Consider the following 20,379-nt stretch of genomic DNA (forward strand, 5'->3'; position numbering starts at 1 on the left):
ACTACGTGCTAAAGGCTGATAGGCAGCCGGTGGTTCCAGTAGACGAGGTGCACTTTGTACTGTCGACGGGTAGGGAACGGTCGTCGCAACTGCTCCACTACTGTGTACCGCAGGTTGCCTGAGTACGTCGGCGTACGTTGGGATGCGCCGCGTCGGCTGTGGCTCACGCTCTGGATCCCGTATGACGTTCCTGAGTTCGTCCCGGACAACGTCGACGATAGATAGTGCAGCTGGAGCCTGAGGTGTCTGAAACTTGTTGAGCTCTTCCCTGATCACTGACCTGACAAGCTCCCGCAGGGCTTCCAGGTCATTTGGCAGGCCTCCAGGGAAGACATGGACAGGTGCGCAGCTTGCCTCACGGTTGTATTGCCGAGCCCGCTGTTCCAGCGTCTTTTCGATGGTCGTTGCTTCACACCTGAACTCGGCAACCGTGCGCGGTGGGTTGCGGACGAGAACTGCGAAGAGTTCCTGCTTTACCCCACGCATGAGATGGCGCAGCTTCTTATCTTCACTCATGGTGGGATCAGCACGCTTGAACAGGCGGGACATGTCCTCGATGTACATCGCCACGTTCTCGTTTGTGAGCTGATTCCTGGCTTGAAGTGCGATTTCAGCCTTTTCTTTACGATCCGTGCTGGCGTACGTTGCTAGCAGTTGTCGTCGAAATTCCCCTCAAGAGGTCAAAGAGAGTTCGTGGTTTTCAAACCACGTTTTTGCGAAGTCTTCCAACGCGAAATAGACGTTACGGAGCTTCTGTCTCTCATTCCATTCATTAAAGCTCGCCACTCTCTCGAACAGTTCCAACCAATCTTCCACGTCTTCGAACGAGTCACCATGGAATGTTGGCGGCTTGCGAGGTTGGCTTACGACTAGCTGTGCCGGTGTTACCTGGGTAGTCATTGTGGCGGCGTCCGTTGTGGGAGTTTCTCTTGGCAAGAAGAGAAGAGGGCCGAATTCGGGCGAGTCACCTCGAAGACGGCGGCTGGTCCGCTGGTGTACAGGTGTCAGTTCAACGGGATGGACTCGTGGGTTGTCGGAGCTACGCTGACTTTCGTTCGTGGGGCTTCGACTCATACCCCGCACCTCCACCAGAAATGTAACGATGTTAATAAAACAAGGGTATTTATTAAAGGCGAACTTGTGCCCACAAGTAAAAGTCACTGCGGTCCGGCAGGAATCCGCGGCAGTCGCGTTCCCAAACTGGGCTCGAAAAACGTCTTCCTCTTCTCGCGTGACACCTCGTGCGCGTGGCGCATGCGAGCCGGGTCCAACTGGCTGCCCGTGCCACGAAGATCGCTGCCTGTTGTTGATTAACATCATCATCACTGTACGGCGTGCACTGTGCCCAATGCAAAGGGCGCACAACTTGAATGTCACCAAGTTTGTCGTGGCAATATTTTCGACTCGACTTGCACTGCCGAACAACCCTAATGCTACACTGCGATATACGCACATTGAGTAACGTCCACCTGACAAAATAACGAACAGCTGGTCCCCACCACTGATCAGGTGGTCCACAGTAATTCTTTTTCGTTTATCTAAACGAGCGCTATTCGCGTTTAAAGTGCCTTGTGCGCATCGCGTCGAATATCTGCGCTGGGAAAGAGGCTTCTGCCGAAAAATGAGCGCACAACCCGGCGCACGTAGAGCGATAATCGCCAGCACAGATGGCGCCCGCAAGTCAAGTTGCCACGCAAACCGTGACTATAGAGCGTACTCAAGCCACGGTTTACGGAACCATGTTGCCGGTGGCATTCCGACGTCCCCGTGTCCACCTGACGCCCCCGGTACCGTCACCCGACAACACGTTAGAAGTAGTCAATGGGAACCTAAGATGTACAGTGGTAAATACACCACCCTCAAGCTGAAACATAATTTGTACAGATGCACAAGCCAATTAGGTAAATTCCGTGACGTCAAGGTGGAGAAGATTTCTTTCAATATTGGCGTTTCCAGGGAACTACGTTTTGGAGCGCGAAGGCACAGGGATGAAGTACAGTGTGGTTTTGCAGGCTGAGTTTGTACTGAATTATGATGTTGTCACCAGAGCGGGTAAATGATCTGAGTCAGGCATGACTGAACACCTATGATCTTTTGAAAGGGTAGCTCATACCGTCTATAGAGGGTCGACTAAAAATCGGATGAAGGTTAGAATCTATACTATGATGTTTCAATGCGTAAACTCTGTGTGGTGCCTCTTGCCAAAATAGCACGTTGAAGAAGTATCATTCTGCATATTATACGCTACTGTTGTAGTGATAAATTAGTATGCTCTATAAACAGAGATGTGTCATCTTACACGATAATTATAATTGGTTTTCCGCAAGGATGAATTCTTAAATATCTTGTTGACATTAGGGACATGCACCAGGTTCTTGAGTCTACTTAATAAGCTAGGCAATGTAGGCGATAGTACCATGTTCTTTAAAGCTTCAACTATAAAGAGCTTGAAATGGCACGTAAAAATTACCTGAAGTAGCGGTTGTGCTCACTGACGCACGATAAGCTACAAATGAACGCTTCCAGTACAAAGTATAGATCTCCTGCTTAAAATTGCGAAATGGCAATAGAGTTATTCGCTGCGAAGGCAAAATTAAACAAGATTCTGGAGTTTTACATGAGAAAACTACCACCTGATCATGCCGTAGCAGGGGGCTCCAGCATTATTTTAACCAGCTGGGGTTCCCTACATTAGTTCACACAATGCACGATAAATAAGCGTTTTTCGACTCCACCTCCATTGGAATGTGTTCGCTGCGGCTGGGTTTGAACTCGCAACTTCGCGCTCAGTAGCGCAACGTCATAGCCCCCGGGCCACGGCGGCGAGGGTCTGTGAAGGTAGAATGACAGAGCAGGAAAGATGGCAAACAGGTATGGGAGTGTGGGTTCAAGACTATTCGACTTGGAACACGCTCATAGACAAACTTTTCACGCAACTAGGCATATGTGTTGTATGTGTTTTACACAACTAGCATATGTTTTGTAAAATTGTAGAGGAACATGAAAAACTCTGGACAGACTTTTCTGTTGCTCGATACGTGCTACACAAAACTATTTTTCAGAGCGTGAAAGAAGCAAAGCATACGCGTAAAGTGCCTCGAGCGGCCACTCCCGCATCAATTTTACGTACAATCGCGGGCTCCTTTCACGCTCGAAAAAAAAAAAACCCTTTTATGTAGCACGTGTGGAGGAACAGAAAACCTTATGGAAAGTTTTTTATGTTGCTGTACGACTTTCTGATTGACACTATTCACCTAATTATAATGTTTGCGAAAGTGATCAATTTGGAGTAATGATGTGCTTAGGAGAAATGCAAAAATTATCTGAGTATCTCTAGGCAACGGCAAACAACATTACCTTGGTTCTGACCAGCTACGTGGCATCTGATTATTTTTAACGTTTTGCTCAACGTATGTGGGATACCCTACAAAAACTTAGTGCACTTATTCCCCTGTCGCTGGCGCGCAATCTTTTTCGATTACTCTATTTTGCAATAATTTTAGGCATCGCTTCGAAAACGCTACGATAAATATAAGTAGGGTATGTCCAAAAAGTAATCTCATTAAGTCAAATGAAAAATATATTGATCAGATTAGTACAACGAATAAAAATGTTTGATAATTGTGTCACGTGGTAGTGACGTGGTAATGAATAATACAGCGGTAAAACAGTGAACGACGAAACTAACTCTTTATTGGGCGAACTTGTGCCCACAAAAGCAAGTTACATTTAAAGCATAGCAATATTGGCGAACACGGTCGGCGATCGTCGAAAATCTGATCAGCGGGCAAGCGCGTCGGCGTTTTATATCAGTCATCAGTCAACAGAGTCGACGGCGGCTTTGATGTCAAGGAATATGACAGTAGGAATATGTCAAATATTTAGATGTTTTTCTACGGAGGCAATCAGTGATATTATACAGTCCAGTACTGATGTACTGATGTATTCGGCTGAAAGCCATTCATTTCTTTGGAATAGATGCCTCGCGTTTCAAGAAATCAAGGAATTTGCTAATGAATCATTTTCCATTAGTTTCCCAAGCCAGCTCAGCAGGGTTATAGGTCGGAAAGATGCGTAGCTGGTCGGCTGTTTCCCAGGCTTGATGACAGGCACAATTTTAGCGACTTTCCATTCACCAGGCATTTTACCACTTGTCCACAAAGTACTGTACATTTCCAGCAGTCGGAGACGGCACTGGCAGGTAAGGTGCGCTATAGCTTGAGAGCTGACTTCGTCAAGGCCGGGAGAAGACCTCTTGCTTGTATCAGCTATAGCCGCTGAAAGTCCTTCTGTGGTGAAGGGGAGATCCACTGAATCCATAGATGTTCATGGAGGTTGTCTGTCAGCCGAAGGCATGCTGCATGTACCGCGATTCCCAGATCCAGATATAAGCCTACAGTATTATTATGCAGCTTGTCTCATGGTTAGTCCTTCGTGTAATGAGAGTGCGATGAAAGCGTACAACTGCTGGGCTGGCGTCCGCAATCACGTGATGACACGCCAGATAATAGCCACGAGCTTGCGTACATGCAGCGTCGCGCGAAAATGCGTCCACCGTTGCCGACACAATTTCGTGACATATCGTCTTATTCGAAGCTGTGCTCGTCGAGTAGCACGCAGACCTTTAAGATCCTTAGTGCGCAGTGTTTTTCTTTGCACATCTTCGTGTAGCGTGAAGGTGCTCATACTCGTCATTATTAGCAGGCATCTCAAGGTACTGGAATGCAGTACGCGGTGTTTTCTTCAGGCAATGTACTACAGTTGGCACAAGTTCACTGCCTCGAGTTGCAGCTGCAATTACTCGGCAAGAGGTGTCTCTAAAACCATCACAGTTTGTGCATTTCATTTTCATTTTTAGTGAAGGCATTTGCAAACCAGAAGCCGATATTAGAAATGGGTAGTGGTCACTGCCCCTTGTCTCGAAGTCAGTGCACGAGCTAAACCTTTGAACAAAAGACCGTGAAACAAAGGATAGGTCAATGCAGCTGTTGACTCATGGTCCCTTCAGGTAAGTAATGCTACCCTCGTTCAATGGTCCAATGAGATGGTCCGCGAGTAAAATAGCCAGCCTATCCCCTCGCCCACAGGTGCGCCTACTGCCCTAAATGATGTTGTGGGCGTTAAAATTGCCACGGATAATGTGCGGGCCAGCTGCTGTTGAGATTATATTTTTCAGTCTTGGCACATCAAATACTACCCCTCGCTCCAAGTAGGCAGTTATTAGAGGAAACGTCTGCTTGCCAGCGATTGTCTATGTACAAATGCACTCATTCGGATTACGCGGGAGACAACATTCTCCGCTACAGGAACGCCGTTGGGGAAGCCAATCAGTAGCCGGCTGATACCATTCATCTGCTGCTAATGTACGAAATGATAACCACTTATCCGAGAGATCCGGTCTATGCTAGACTCATATGTCACCACAAAAGGAAATTTGTAAGTACGTACAAGGTTCTGAAAATAAGAGAGCTTTCAACGCAGACCTTGGGCAATTCATTAAAAAATAGTACACGAATTTAGATGACTGTTTGTGGTAACCACTGGCCTTGAAGCACCCGAACAAATCATCGTTGGTTCAATGAAGAAATGCCGTTCGACGTGGTAAGATGCTGTCACTAGGGGCTCAAAAGCCATGACAGCCTCAACCTCAGGGAGCTTACTAGTTGCAAGATCAGCGCGAAGAAGAGCATTGATTGCGTCGAATAGCATAGGTGCAAACAAATTTGCGATAATAATTTCACTCGTTGTCGAGGTCAATGCATGTACATGAACTTCCCTGGTGTTCCGGAGTGTGGTGATAGGTTGATTAGATGTTAGGTCTTGTGAGGTCTTGTGCAGTGACTTGGTATGTTCTCGCGATTCCAGAACAGATGAAGCATAGGTCTTCTTTGGCATTTGTCAACGTTGTGGTGTGTCAGAATCGACACGGCTTCTTTTTTCGATGTCGCTCCGCGGTGGGACGCGTTGTGGTCAACAGCCGTCAGGCTCGTAAATACCAGCTTTGGATTCGGTTGGGACTCTCGCCGCGATAGGGGTTTTCCTTGTACTTGTTTGAATGCTTGCGCAAGTGTAGCTGTCCTTTTCCTCGGACATAGTCCATACGACGCCGAATGAGGTAGACCGCAGTTAGCACATAGTGGTTGAGCCCGAGAAGCGCAATCTTTGTGTGAATGGGGTCCAGCAGATACCCTGCAGTGGATAGTGCCTTTGCAGCACTTTGCAAAATGAACATGCTCTTAGCAGTTGTAACCTTACATTGCAGATCCCATGTAGTCAGTCACAGGGTAGCTGTAGAATACAAGTAGCACACGTTTTGGCATGAGATAATACTGGGTGAATTGTAGAATCACTTATCTTCGACGTGGTTCTGTAGTGGTTACTTCCTCATTATGGATGTAGCAAACTTGCCTACGAGCTGACAGGACGCCTTGTCCCGGGAGGTATTCCTGCAACTCTGTCAGACTAATCAACAGGGACTTCTTGAATACGTCCATAAGTGTCCCAGCACGAAGATGGGACGCGAGCTTGCGCGGCTTCCCCTGCTAAAGTTGTGAGAGTGAGCAGGCAATTAGCGGTGGTGAGCGACTACACTCACCATGAGGCGGTCATCCTTATTGAGGCAATGACTGAGGACTTTTTCTAGTGCTGTCGACACGATCGATGATGCTAGAATGTTTGGGTTTACTTTCCACAGCGTACACTCAGGCTGCATTAGCTGGAAGATAACCGGAATTCCAGCAGGTTGTTCTTTCTTGTACGCGGTAGCCGTAGAACTTGCCTGGTTCATGTTGTCGGCAACATCGTCTGTCGATAGGCTTGTGTTAACCTCATCATGTCGTGGTCTATTCTTCAAATGTTCTTCTTCACATTGCGGAGACGTAAACGGCCCCGCTGCCTCCATGTTTTTCAGGGTCTTGATTAGGGCTGCATGAAGTGCAGCAGATTGCGGCCCACCTCGAAGCTTGTTCCGTGTACCACGCCCGCTTGGCCGCTTGAAGGGGATCACTCGCCTGCTGAGGATCCTGCAGCCGCGAGCAGTCTACTGTTTAGATCGAAGGTGTAGAGGACAACCATAGTGACTAAAATTGTTAAAAAGCTCGTCGAGTAGGAGCAGCCAGGCTATTAGCCGTCGCCTTCGTCGGCGTCGTCCAAAAACGTATAGGCGCTTCACAATATAATCACTCACATTACTTTTCGAAAAAACCCTCTGTTATCATAAAAAGTCTTACGTACACTCGAAGAATATCAGTGTCCAGGTCAAGATTTCAAAAACGAATGATATTTTCCTATAATGTTCCGTGCTAAAAACTAAGTGCCATACTACAAGTTGATACAATACATTAAACAATACAAGCCGCAGTACTTGAATGTATTCGGTAATTTGCTCTACGGCTTTTATCAATAGAGTAGGCAAATGCCACAAATAAAAACGATTTATGGAAAAGAACTAGTCAGTTACCAGGTGCCTTCGTTACAACATCGCCCACATGATTGTGTTTATGAAATTATGGAGGGTTCATATGAAACACATATGTGTTTCTGGTCGCAAACAATGGTGAGTTTGTGTGAATGAAGTCATGCGATGAAGTGGCAGTTTCGTTTCCGCTTTACTTATTTCTTAAGTTGCGTGGTATATTGTAACACAATTTTATTCAGATGTATTCTGTGAGATTTCGGTACCGGTGTTTTTTATGTGTCTTCTGTATCGTGACATTCGCTATAGTTTCGGCATGTCTGTGTGATTTGTGTGCTGCGTACTGCCTTCGTGCTGAATGGTTGCAAGAGCAAAAGCCTGCTTTTGCTCCTTTCCTGAATGCAAACAGGCAAATAAGTCCATTCCTTCCTTTCATCATAAAAAGATAATAGAAATTAAAATACAATGGTGACAAAGAAATGTTCGTGAAAAAAAGAAAGTACGCCATTTTCTTTGGAGCTGGCACCGGTGTTGAAGGACGCCCACTATCGATATGTACTGAGAAATAAACAACTTATTTAAGTAACAAGATTTCAGCCTCCCCGCACAATGAGTACGGCCTGCGATGGTTTGAAGCCTTCAGTACAAAATCGGTAACAATGCTTACGTGTCTTTCACTCTGCTGTCATTCTGCATTACCTTGTTTTTTCTTCACCGGCCATCGCGAACAATGCCTCCTCTTGGGGTATTACCGGCCAAGTGTGCCATTGTACTTCGAGCTCAGTTCAGTCCGTCGCGCTGGCAGCGATCTTGAATCCGCGTGAAGAGCCATGGCGCAAGCACCGTACATGGCATTCCTTGCTCCGAAATGGCCGGTGCTTTTGATTGCTTCTGTGCTCGCCATGCTGCATCTTGACCACTGCCCTAAGATTTCCAGCTATAATGCCCGTACGCTTTACAAGGAATACGATTACATCATAGGTAAGTCACGAAGTGTTTGCGCAGCTGATGAGGTTGATCGCCGTGCTTACCTGGCGAGGTGGTCAAGGCGTTCTTCCGAGCACGAGGATTTGACTCCTGTCCGGGTCGGCTGAATTCAAAATGCAAAACGCGCGTGCGTACCGCACTTCCAGCTGGCATTTAATAACTCCAGGTGATAAGAAATAACTCGTACCAAGGCGTCTTGGTAGTCTCTCACTTGCTTTGAGAAGCTAAACTATTCAAATGAACCTTTCCGTGGATTTTTTTCATTTTATCGCCAAAAAGTGCTCGTCTACGAGAGCTTAGCTGGGGGATGTTTCAAGCGGTCTCGCATTTTAATGACACCTGTACTCGTTTATCCTCTTCCTGCGGACCGCATTTCACCTGCAAACCGAATAAAGTTATCGCTCAGCGCAAGACGAGCCTGCATGATTTGGAGCCTACTGGAATGTTGTCGTTGTTTCTAGCTGCTGTGTATGTTCTCGCTGAGCCTTGTGCGATCTCATTGCATCCGCAACCCGAATAGGGTTGTGCTCTCTGGAAGGTATACAAGCACCAGCGACTATCGATGAGTCTTTAAAAGCCGACGCGCTTTACGGGCAGATAAAATTTTTAACGATCGTTCGCTGTGCTCTGCGCTATCGTTGTGGTTTGAATGTCCCTTGCTCTTAGCGTCACAATTTCGCATAATGAAGAGTTCGTTTTCTAGTACCGAGTTTTTGCGACTATAAAATACATGTTTTTTGCCGCAAGTTAAAACACACACAAAGGGAAGACACACAAAAGGAAGACATGTCTGTGTTTTCCTTTTGTATGTGTTTTAACTTGCGACAAAAGTATGTCTTTCAGCAAGCACCAACTAAGCCAACAAACAGTTCTGCTGAAGCATAATTCCTACTCTGTTCTTCACCTTCGCGTCTACATTACAATACGCTCGGAGCCAGCAGTAGATATGTAAATTAGAAATGAAGTCATTCAGTGCACCTAGTTTTGCGAGTTGGTTTAGCGTGACGATGATGCAAATGCGCTCAAAGGACGCGAACAATGTGCGAACACGACGCACACATAGCGCAACCTTCAACTTGTTTACACAAAAATCCGGTCGACGCTTATATACACTTAAAAACGCGACAGTTGAGATGCGCACTCCACTCGTTAGACATCCAAACAAAATTCCACTTCTGTCGACGTCAGGGACGCTACGCTGACACATTTTCCTACTTCATCACGTATCAACTTTGCCTGTACAATAAACCTCGCCCATTTATTACGATTCTGGGCGGTATGCACGATTCGGCGCCGGTATGCAGTCTATGCAGTTTCGGAGTACAGGTGCATTTTTTTTTTGCAGCGCACGGTGACGTGGCCGTTGTCCCCGGTTTCGACATTATTGCAGGGCTCCTTTAAGCGTTCATTTAGGCAGCGACAGGTTTGCCCGATATATACCTTTCAACGGGAGAGCGGAATTCTATAAACCACGCGCGTTTGGCACTCAAAGAATTTTGTGAAACGGAACGCTGCATCAACAGTGGTGCAGACGTTGTGATCAAGTGTGAAGTGGGCTCCATGTGTCAGCCCATTCCTCGGATATCGTCTCATTTGAAAGCGTGCACTTTGCGTGCGCTAACTTCTGACTAAGAAGGAGGCTTCGCTGTCTCACCCGTGATATTGTATAATGAAAACGCGGCCGAAGCTATGTTATCCCTTTTTAACGTTCTCTATGTTATCCCTTTAACTTTTTAACGTGTTTTCTTGGGGAAGTGCAAAAGTGACGAGAAAAACTTTGAAAGTAGTTAAACCTGCAGAGGACTGCCAAAACCACAGGCAATTATAAGAACAGTGCTTTGGAAGTATTTTACAGCACGAAAACACATATGATATATTGCCCCTTCAGAGTTATTCTACCCGGGAAAGACACTTGGCCAAAGCAAATGGCTCTTTTCGTGCAAGATAAACTGAAAGTTCTTGTGGTCGATGATTCTTTTACAGTCAAGGACTCAATGCAAGCAGTAAAATGTCTTAGTAGTTATCTGGTGAAGACCCTAGATGCCCTCTCGGTCGACATTAAAGACGTGTGCTACTCTCTACCTCGATGCTTGCTAACAATGCATTGAAGCAAGCATCGACAGGTTTGGACTCATCGCCTTTTAGAATGGGGTGGGTGTTCCGGCAGTGAGCTTTCTGGAAGTAACGTCACCTTACCTTAGTTCTACTTACATAGGATGGGACGGATGCTTCTACCTGATGAAAAACGGTGTTTTTATTGCAGCTTGCTTCACCCTTGTTTTAAATGAGTTATTCTTACGTGAGGTTGACACACGCCTTAGCGATCAGTTTTCAAGCTCTAATTTTTTTAAAGATTTTTACGTTATTGGATGACTTTTTAGCAATTTTAGACAGAAGCTCCGCTGGCGAACAATTTGATGTTGTTGGAACCTTGAACAATTTGAAATGACTCATGAACTTCCATCGAAAGGATCGATTAAGTTTCAGTTTTATGTATCGTGTTTCATAATGACCAAACGTACTGGGATTGGCAGCTAAGATGAAGCAAGCCGTTCCTGCCTTATGGATCGGCTCCTCTTAACCTCGTCAAAAGAAGCATTACGAACATGTGTTTTAAATATGTACATAAAAAAAATCTTGCCCTCACCTTGTGCATCAGTGTTTCTCCGAAGAGGTAGTTCGCTTGAAGGCGTTTAGCTACACCAACCACGCGTTAGTTTCAGTAGCTGAGGCGCAAGTTACAAGAATCAGAAAGCAATCTCTCTGTCGGCAGAGAAGCGATGAAACAAACAAGAAAGGGCAGTGTTAATTCCGTATATTCGTCGCCTATGCTACTGCCTCGTGCAACGTGTTACAAACAGAGCTAAGTGTGGCGCGCCTGCCTCGCTAATCGGGAGATCGCGAGAGGTGACGCCTGGGTGCGATTCACAGCAGCCGCCGCAGAAAGACCTCTGCTCATGCCACGCTTTGTTTCCATACAAATGACGCGCGATACTCTGGAACCTTATCATAGCCAACGTCGCCGCACAGCCCGTCTTGCGAGGCACTACGCTTTTCTTCTCACGCTTTCATTCTACCAACGACGAAAGCGGCCCTTCGTCCGGGGGAAGTCATACGACCAGTGTCAGCGGCGACAACAGCCAAGGGAGCGTCATGTCGAACCTTACTCGTGGCCGGGATCAAATCCCGGCCTTGGCGGCTGCATTTCGATGAGGGCGAAATGCGAAAACACCCGTGTATATCAAATTAGGTGCACCTTAAACACTTCAGGTGGCCTAAATTTTTCGAGTCCCCCACTACGGCGTACCTAATAATCATATCGCGGTTTCGGCACGTAAAACCCAATAATCTAATAACCTAATCTAAGTTCAAACGTGGAAGTGTTCACTAAAGGCGCAACGACATCAATAAATTAATAAAAAAATAGTACTCGCTCTAAAACTGCAGTAAACAAAGCGCCATTGCTTATCTTCTCCGTCGAACAGCCACGATCCACCGCTGCCGTTGCTCTTGCTCGTGAAGCAGCACCGGGAACTAAAGGGGTGCCTGGCTGTTTTTTGAACGTTTTAAAACACCCAACTAGGCAATAATTCTTTCAAGACCTAGCCGAAGGCTGACAGAAGCGTTAAATCACAATCGAGAACGCCAACATGACCGCACGCGCATATGCGCAGACGGCAACAGTGCACACCCGAGCGCGCCTGCGTTTTGCAGCCTTGGCGACAGGCGGCGCTGTCGCCGTTTTGCGCATGGCGTATACACCAGAACACCGTGAATTCAAAGGGCGCCGCCATATTGATGAGCGCCGGTAGCGCCATCTATCCCAAGCGCCGCGAAGTAGCAGGCCTGGGCTGCCACGCCGGGAGATGCGACCCGGCGCGAAAGCGAAACTTGGGCTTTTTAGCTGGGCGGAAGGCGTGTTTCGCGTTTTTTCTAACCTGTCATTTTCGCTGTCTGGATTCAATCAAACTTCAAGACCTCATGCAAGTCCGCAATGGCCACACTGAGTGCTGTGCAGACTGCACAAGCGAATACATCGGGTAGGTACGCTATTACGTTTGTACAAACCGCGCGCTATATGCTAGAACACGTGTGAGCTTTTTGGCACGTAACCTGTGAAGGAATTTACAGCACTGTGGAGGAAGACGAAGTGCTTCTCTTGCGGAACACATCTCGCCCGTCTCTGTGCTTTTCTGGACTTCTCACTGCACCTGTGGGGTCTACCGCCCCCTCCATCGCGGTGATGGATGTACAACACCCCGAGGATCCTCCCGGTTCCCGTTCACCCGCGGACATCGGTTCGAGGAAGCGAGGAAATACATCGAGTGGTAGCGAGGACACAGAGCTGTACTCCGCATCAGGTGACGAGTCCTCGGAAGACAGCTTTCGACTTGTCCAGTACCGCAAGGCCAAACGAAGAATTATCAACTCATCTTCGGCGTCCAGCTCGAACACAGTGAAAACAGCGCCTCAACGATGGCCTCACTCCATCCTGTTTGTGCCACAGAACGCTACCGACAACCTGCGCGTCCTCAACAGGCAAGCACTCTCCGTGTATCTCGAAAACACTGTGCCAAACGAGATTAAGGATGTCAGGATAAACACTAGGCGAAACATCCTGGCAATTGATGTGATGAACCCGAGCGCGCTGACCATACTACAACATGTAACGCAGCTGGGAAACATCAAGGTCCGATCCATCATGCCAACGAATGGTGCCACAATAACAGGAGTCATCTATGACATTGACAATGAAATTCCTAATGCAGACCTCCCAGTTCTTATAAAACCAGCAAGTGAACGCAACGTCATTGTGCATGTTTGTCGCCTCGGCAACACACGTTGTGTGAGACTAACGTTCAAAGGCGACTGCCTTCCACCCTACGTGAAGGTCGGCCACTTTCGCCATCAGGTTCGCCCATTTATTCCAAGACCAATGCAATGCTACAATTGTCAGAAGATAGGCCATGTGAAGGGTGTCTGCAGAAATTCGGCCGTGTGCCCTCGATGTGCCGAACCCCACTCAGAAGACAACTGCAGCGCAATCAAGTTGAAGTGTCCTAACTGTCAGGGTGATCACTGCGCCTCCTCCAAAGACTGTCCCCAGATCAAGAAAGAGATCACCATTCTTAAACAAATGGTGAGAGACAACTCTACCCACAAAGAGGCTGCTGTGAAAGTACGGCGAAGACGACGTCACCGTCGAAGGTCTTCACGACGGAAAACATCAAGTTTTCAAGAACAGTCAACTCGTCAAGCAGCATCACCAGCGAAAGTTTCCAGCCCTCCGAACACCGATGTTGGAAGGGAGAAAACTGCCAGATCTCTCTCCACAAAGGAATGGCCGCCACTTCCACGTACACGACCGCCAGAGGAGCCGCAGCAGAAGCCGCCCCCAGTGCAGCAAGGTGCTGTACCCGAGCAGTCGCGGAACACAGATGAGCAAGTGATAGCACTTATTAGGCCTTTAATGAATGCCATTCGCGTGCTGCTAAGCAACATGCACACACCGTCTGCCAGAAGTGCGCTTCAAGTACTGGACGCTCTGAGTCCGGTGCTGGCAACCCTTGAGTAGATCATGGCTCCACAGCCACGGTCTTTTAGGGAAGAGGTCCGACAAGCAGCTATTTTCCAGTGGAATGCACGCGGACTCAGAGCGCGCCTTTCGGATTTCCGTCGCTTCGTGTACGCCAATATGTTTCCCATTATCGTCATTTGCGAGCCGAACTTAACGAACACAATCAGGCTTTCTGGATATGAATTATTTATGTCGTCAACTGTTTATGAAAACAGTAAGGTTTTGGTGTGTATTCGCCGTGACCTCACCTACACTCGTCAGCCTGTACCACCTAATGACAATAATCAATATATATGCCTAAACGTAAGGAAAAAGAATTTGGCCTTTACTTTTGTGGGCGCCTACCTATCTCCGTCAAGTCGATTTGATTACAAAAGACTGCAAGACATCCTTTCCTCAACCTCCAATCCCTGGGTCGTCATTGGAGATTTCAACGCCCATCATACACTCTGGGGAAGTCCGATGATCAACACAAGAGGCAGAGCTCTGGTATCTTTCGCCTCCAGTAATGAACTTTGGCTGCTGAATGATGGAAGTCCTACCTTCTTACGTGGCACCACCTACAGCAGCTGTCTTGACTTGGCTTTCGTCTCACGAAGCCTTGTCAGACGTGCAGGGTGGTTTGCGGACATAGAGACGCACGGAAGTGACCATATCCCCACGTACATCAAGATCAGAGGATTGTCCCCTTCCAAAATACGGGATACGATCCAAAGAGTGGACTGGCCTAAATTTCAGTCTATAATGGAAGACCACTGCGACGCCAATCCATCTTTCGACTTGGAAGAGGCAATTAAGAGCGCGGTGCAAGACACTATGCGCACTCTCACATGCTCTTCGACACTGAACGAATTTGACGTGGAACTAGAAAGACTTCGAGCAATCCGACGACGTGCTGAACGAAGGTACCGACCTACGAAAACAATGGACGATCTACGGACCGCCAGGCGCACGCAAAAGAAGATACAGCGCCGGTTAGACAAGCTCGAATCGCAACGTTGGGCTGCCTTCTGTGAGTCGCTAGATCCACGCAAGCCTTTATCGCAACTATGGAGAACGGTGCGCGGACTGCGGACACTTCCCGTACAGCGATTCCCATTCAAGGCACTTGCCCTCTCTCAAAAGTGATCGGAGATTGACGTGGCAGAGGATTTCTGCGCCAGATTATCCGGCCAACTCATAGCTACCAACACTTCGTCGCCTTCGATCAGCTGTCCGCCACCACGTCATCACCGGTTGGATCTACCATTCTCGATCCACGAACTTAAGGCAGCATTAGCTTTGTGTAGCCGCACATCAGCGCCAGGACCTGACGGAATTTCCTACCGAGCTCTGTGTCACCTGAGGGAGCGAGCGAGAGGTGTTCTTCTTGAGGTTTACAATGAATCTTGGAGAAATGGCACGCTACCAACAACCTGGAAGACAAGTCGCCTTGTTCCACTGCTGAAGCCTGGCAAGTCGCCGTTGGAGCTCTCATCATATCGCCCGATCGCGTTGGCGAGCTGTGTGGGCAAGGTAATGGAGAGGATGGTCCTAGGACGCCTGGAGTGGTACTTGGAGCACCACAACACCTACCCAGATGCCATGGCGGGCTTCCGACGCGGTCGATCATCGATCGATAACGTCGTCGACCTGGTCACCTACATTCAACATGATAAATGCCGTAAGCGTCTCTGCGCGTCTTTATTCCTCGACGTTAAAGGGGCGTATGACAACGTTACGCATGAAGCCATCCTCTCTGCTGTCGCAGAGGTAGGAGTGGGTGGGCGGATGTTTCAATGGATACGGAGCTATCTATCCATGCGATCCTTCTTTGTAAGCACGGAGGAAGGCCATACTTCTCTACATTATAGCTACCGCGGCGTCCCCCAGGGCGGTGTACTTAGCCCCGTGTTATTCAATCTAACACCAATTGCTCTGCTTGAGCACGTGCCAGCCACAGTCAGGGTATCAATGTACGCGGATGACATCTGCATATGGGCATCTGCAGTAACACGCCTACAGCTGCGAGCGAGAATCCAGAAAGCCGCCACACAAACTGTTCTCTACCTTCGTAATCGAGGCCTGGAAATTTCCTCAGAGAAATGCGCACTAGTGCCATTTACGCGCAAACCCATGGCCAACTACAGTGTAATGATAAATGGCCAAATAATACGACGGGTCCGATCGTACAAGTTCGTAGGTGTAATAATCGACAGGGATTGTCATGGAGCCCACACGTATCATACATGAAAAAACGGTTAACAGGCATCTGCCACTTGTTCAAGTTTTTCGCTGGCAAGACCTGGGGAATGCCGCCAAGTGCGATGTTGCAACTGTACAGGGTGCTTTTCCTAGGATTTCTGCGATACAGCTTGCCAGCAATAAACAACACTGGTAAAACAAATCTACGCACAATACAAAGTCTTCAGGGTCAAGTGCTCCGGATCTGTCTAGGCCTGCCTCAGAGTGCTTCAACAGTGGCTACGATAGCAATCGCTGGAGATCACCTTGTCAAGACCCACATTGAAATTGAAGTGCTCAGGACCCATATAAGGCATCTGACCAGGACTCCTCGTCACCACTTGGCCTCCCTAACAGCGGACAGACCACACACATCTTTCAGCCGGACGATAAACGCATATGACGAATCATTGCCAGCTTGTTTTACCCCGGCTGCGAGACCTTCGATTCCTCCATGGTGCCTCGCTCAACCAAAAATCAACCTCACAATACCTGGTATCTCGAAAAAAGCTGATCTATCATCGCCAGCCCTTAGACAACTCACGCGACTACATTTGTACGAGAACTACCGTGATTCTACGCATATTTACACTGATGGATCTGTCCTTCCAAGTAGCACCGCGGCGGCAATCGTCATACCGGCGAAAGCTACAACAATCAAGTTTAAGACGACCCACGCGACAACATCGACGGCAGCAGAGCTCGCAGCGCTCTTTACTGCCCTTCATCACATTGGTGATGAACCACCACATAAATGGACAATATTCTGTGATTCGAAGGCGGCACTGCAGTCTCTACTGTCACCTCTACGACGTGGACCACACGAGCAACTAATATTCCATATTACAGAGACTTTGCAACATATAAGTGAAGCAGGCCATGAGATAACCTTTCAGTGGCTTCCAAGTCACTGCGGGATTATCGGCAATGAACGGGCGGATCACGCTGCCCGCTCAGCCCATACTGAGGAGCGCTGCGTCCCGATTCCTCATTCTAGACCTGACGCAGCACGGAAGCTCCGCCTACTTGCTCGGCAGTGCACCGCGTCGCAATGGAATGAGCCACATTTAAGAAACACGCGACTGTACTCACTTGACCCAACATTAAGTCTTCGAGCGCCATCACAGCTTCGCCGTAGAGACGCCACGCTTTTATATCGACTTTGGTTGGGCGTTGCCTTTACTCAAGCCTATGCATTCCGCATAGGGATGACCGACAGCCCAACCTGTGACCACTGCGGTCATGAAGAATCAATTGGCCATATTCTGTGTGCCTGCCCGCAGTACAGTACACAGAGGGCATGCCTTCGCCACGAACTTGACAAACTGGACGACCAAGCGCTATCCGAAAACAGAATTCTACAACATCGAAAGGACCTACCGTCACAGAAGAAGGCCGTGCAAGCGCTATTGCGCTTTTTGCGATCTACCGGCCTGAGTGAACGACTTTAACTGGAACGCCTTTTTGTGTGTGTGCCTCCATGTGTGCGTGTTTTTTTTCCTTTTTTTTAGCGTTTTCCTCTCTGTCATCTTTCTAACCCCTATCCCCCATCCCCAGTGTAGGGTAGCAAACCGGAGACTCATATCTGGTTAACCTCCCTGCCTTTCCTCTTCATTCTCTCTCTCTCTCTCTCTACAGCACTGTGTTGGTGCCATATATTATTAAAGCACGCAGAACACTGTCATCTGCACTTTCAGTTTGGTGTTGTTTGTCATGGTCTCTACTGGGTTGGCCGCGTTTGGCAACCAACTGGCGAGGTCGTTTGACTGCCTGGTTAGCAGACGCCTGCCCTTCACCACCTGCACATTGAAAACAAAGTAGATGCTATAGTAAGAAGGGCTGTAGTTCTTTCCCATGCCATCACTGTTGCGAAGATATAAAGTCCTCTCAAAATGAAATAGAAAATACACCAGGCCAATTGTATCGTGCAACCACTTAAGAGTACAACATTCAGAACAAAAGCCTACAGCACTCGAACAAGCAGCATATGATGCTAAACCTGCACTCATTGGAAAATGAGGTACTACAGTAGTTATAATGTTCAACTACATGTGCAGTCAAAGTCCGTATAACAGGGCGAGCATGACAGATGCAGGTGTTGTACAGTTGCACAAACCATGACAGGGCACGTAAAATTACTATCCCTACTTAAAGCTGCATCATCAGGACCCCTTTGGTACAAGACAACAACCGCACCTGCATTCCAAGAAATTAGCCCCACCAACTGCAGCTACCTGGTACCAGACCTGTTTCGCTTGTGCGAGGCCATCGGATTGTTGGCGCTCCCTTAGAAAAGAAAACAGTAAAAAAAAACTAGTGAGAATGATCAAAATTTTCTTACAAAATAAAAGAATAATTAAGCACCTTATTTTCCTCGCCATACGAACGGAAATATTTTGCGCTTTGCCCCGCATAACAGCCCGCACGCAGTTTAGAACTCAGGAGGCTCAAATGAATTCGTTACGAATGACACCTGCAACACCAGCTCGTAAAGGTAGGTGCGCTGCAAGAACACCTTCGGCGACGAGTAGTCGTCGTTTACGTTTTTGTGGACGCATGCTATGTGACGAGCAGACTTCGGTTTACTTTCATTAGCAATAACGCTCACCAGTAAGGCCTACAACTTGTCGTTAACGCTTAATGGTCATGCCGTGCACCAGCTGCAAGTATCGCTAACCGCAAACTCAACTGTGCCGCTTAACCGTCGGGAGCTCTGCCTGAATGAAAACACGAAAAGGCTTGCCTTTTTGTTATAGCCAAGGCGAAGCACTGGCGCGGGATTCTGCTCTGTAGGCTTGTTGCCCAGAAAGTGCTCGGAGCAAACCTGCGTGTTACACGTATTACGTTTGTAGGGCGCAAAGTTGAACGTGGCACCAAAACATACACAGATCGAATACTCACTCGTGCATTGTCACTGGGTTGGTAGTTCTTCCTATTCACTGCAGCTATCCACCGGTGGCGCGGCTTGGCATTCTTCGTTGCGGATGGAAATCGGCGCAGGCTGAAAACATCGCACCGGCACGATTCCCTACGTGCGTTGTGCTCTTCTCAAACAGCGCCAAGCAACCTGCTCCTTTTCCGCTGGTTGTTTTGGCATCCAAACACGACGCAATGATGCCCAGGTGACTTCTACTTTGGATCCGTGTGAACGAGCACATTTCCGCACTTTGGAGCCCTAGAGCTGGCGCTTGCCATGTCTACTGGTCGCCGGCGAACACACTTTGGCAGCCCAGTACGAAATGGCGCCGGTCGACCGGGCAACCCGGGTGCGAGAGTATGCGTTCGGTTAGTCTGGGTGCGAGACTAGCGTGTTCTGGTCTATACCTTGTGGAGCGCATTGTGTCACACGTTACCGACAGACGGAAAGAGTTCCCCGGGAGATAGCTCTAGCATGCTTACGCATTAAAACAGTGCTACTATAGGCGATGCTTCGGTGCACAACGTTACCAGTAACCACAATATCAAACAGTGTTATCAATATGCGCTTGCGATATGAAGTTTTGCACTTAATATAGAACTCATGGTGGTAGTGCCAACATTTATTAGAACAGCGTGCCCCTTTCCACTTTACTTACGGCAGTGGCCTTTGCGTATCGCGCAAAGCATGTTTCGAGGCTATCTGACAAGCACTCCATGTGTTCCCGCTCATATTGCTCACGGGCATGCGTAATGCGTTTACGTTTGGTCGCAAACGCCATTCTAAAGCTGTTATGATCAACACAGCCGGTCAAAATGCTTCGTCTGCCGCTGCTTCTAAACTAGCTGCGCAAGCACAGGCTCAGCGGTGCCTCCGCGAGGACACTGGTGTTCAGAATCAAACGTTTTGCCACAATACACTGCTATATTAAAACACCTAAACAGCGGCGCTCAACATTCGCATTAGAGAGCATCGTAATAGTCGGCGGGCTTTTTTTTGTCTTTGTGAGACGACGTGTTCGCTCTCTTTGATCTGGATTATCAAGTCGTTCGCGCTCTTTCTGATTTGCTTTCTTCTCTTGTCCCTTAGTCTGACTAGGTGTTCTGCTATGCGGTGTTTTAAATAAACTGTGAGTTCGAACTTTCATAATCGGACTCATGGTTTCTCGATATGACTGCTCCGTCGCCGTGCTTTTCCGTTTAACATCATTTCGTGATTATTTAATTAAACTCAACCCTTCGTTATGTACCTTATCAGACT

General features: G+C 47.9%; 1 protein-coding gene across 1 annotated transcript in view; it reads left to right on the forward strand.

Moving 5' to 3' along the window:
* Positions 1-8,169: 8,169 nt before the first annotated feature.
* Positions 8,170-20,379, forward strand: part of LOC135907291 (4-pyridoxate dehydrogenase-like) — an 88,397-nt gene continuing 76,187 nt past the window's right edge. Inside the window, exon 1 of the mRNA XM_065438979.2 lies at positions 8,170-8,395. Coding sequence (XP_065295051.1) covers positions 8,245-8,395 — 151 coding nt within the window. The 5' untranslated portion in view covers positions 8,170-8,244. The remainder of the gene's footprint in view (positions 8,396-20,379) is intronic.

The sequence above is a fragment of the Dermacentor albipictus genome, chromosome 7 (assembly GCF_038994185.2).
Source record: "Dermacentor albipictus isolate Rhodes 1998 colony chromosome 7, USDA_Dalb.pri_finalv2, whole genome shotgun sequence".
In the NCBI taxonomy this organism is placed as follows: domain Eukaryota; kingdom Metazoa; phylum Arthropoda; class Arachnida; order Ixodida; family Ixodidae; genus Dermacentor; species Dermacentor albipictus.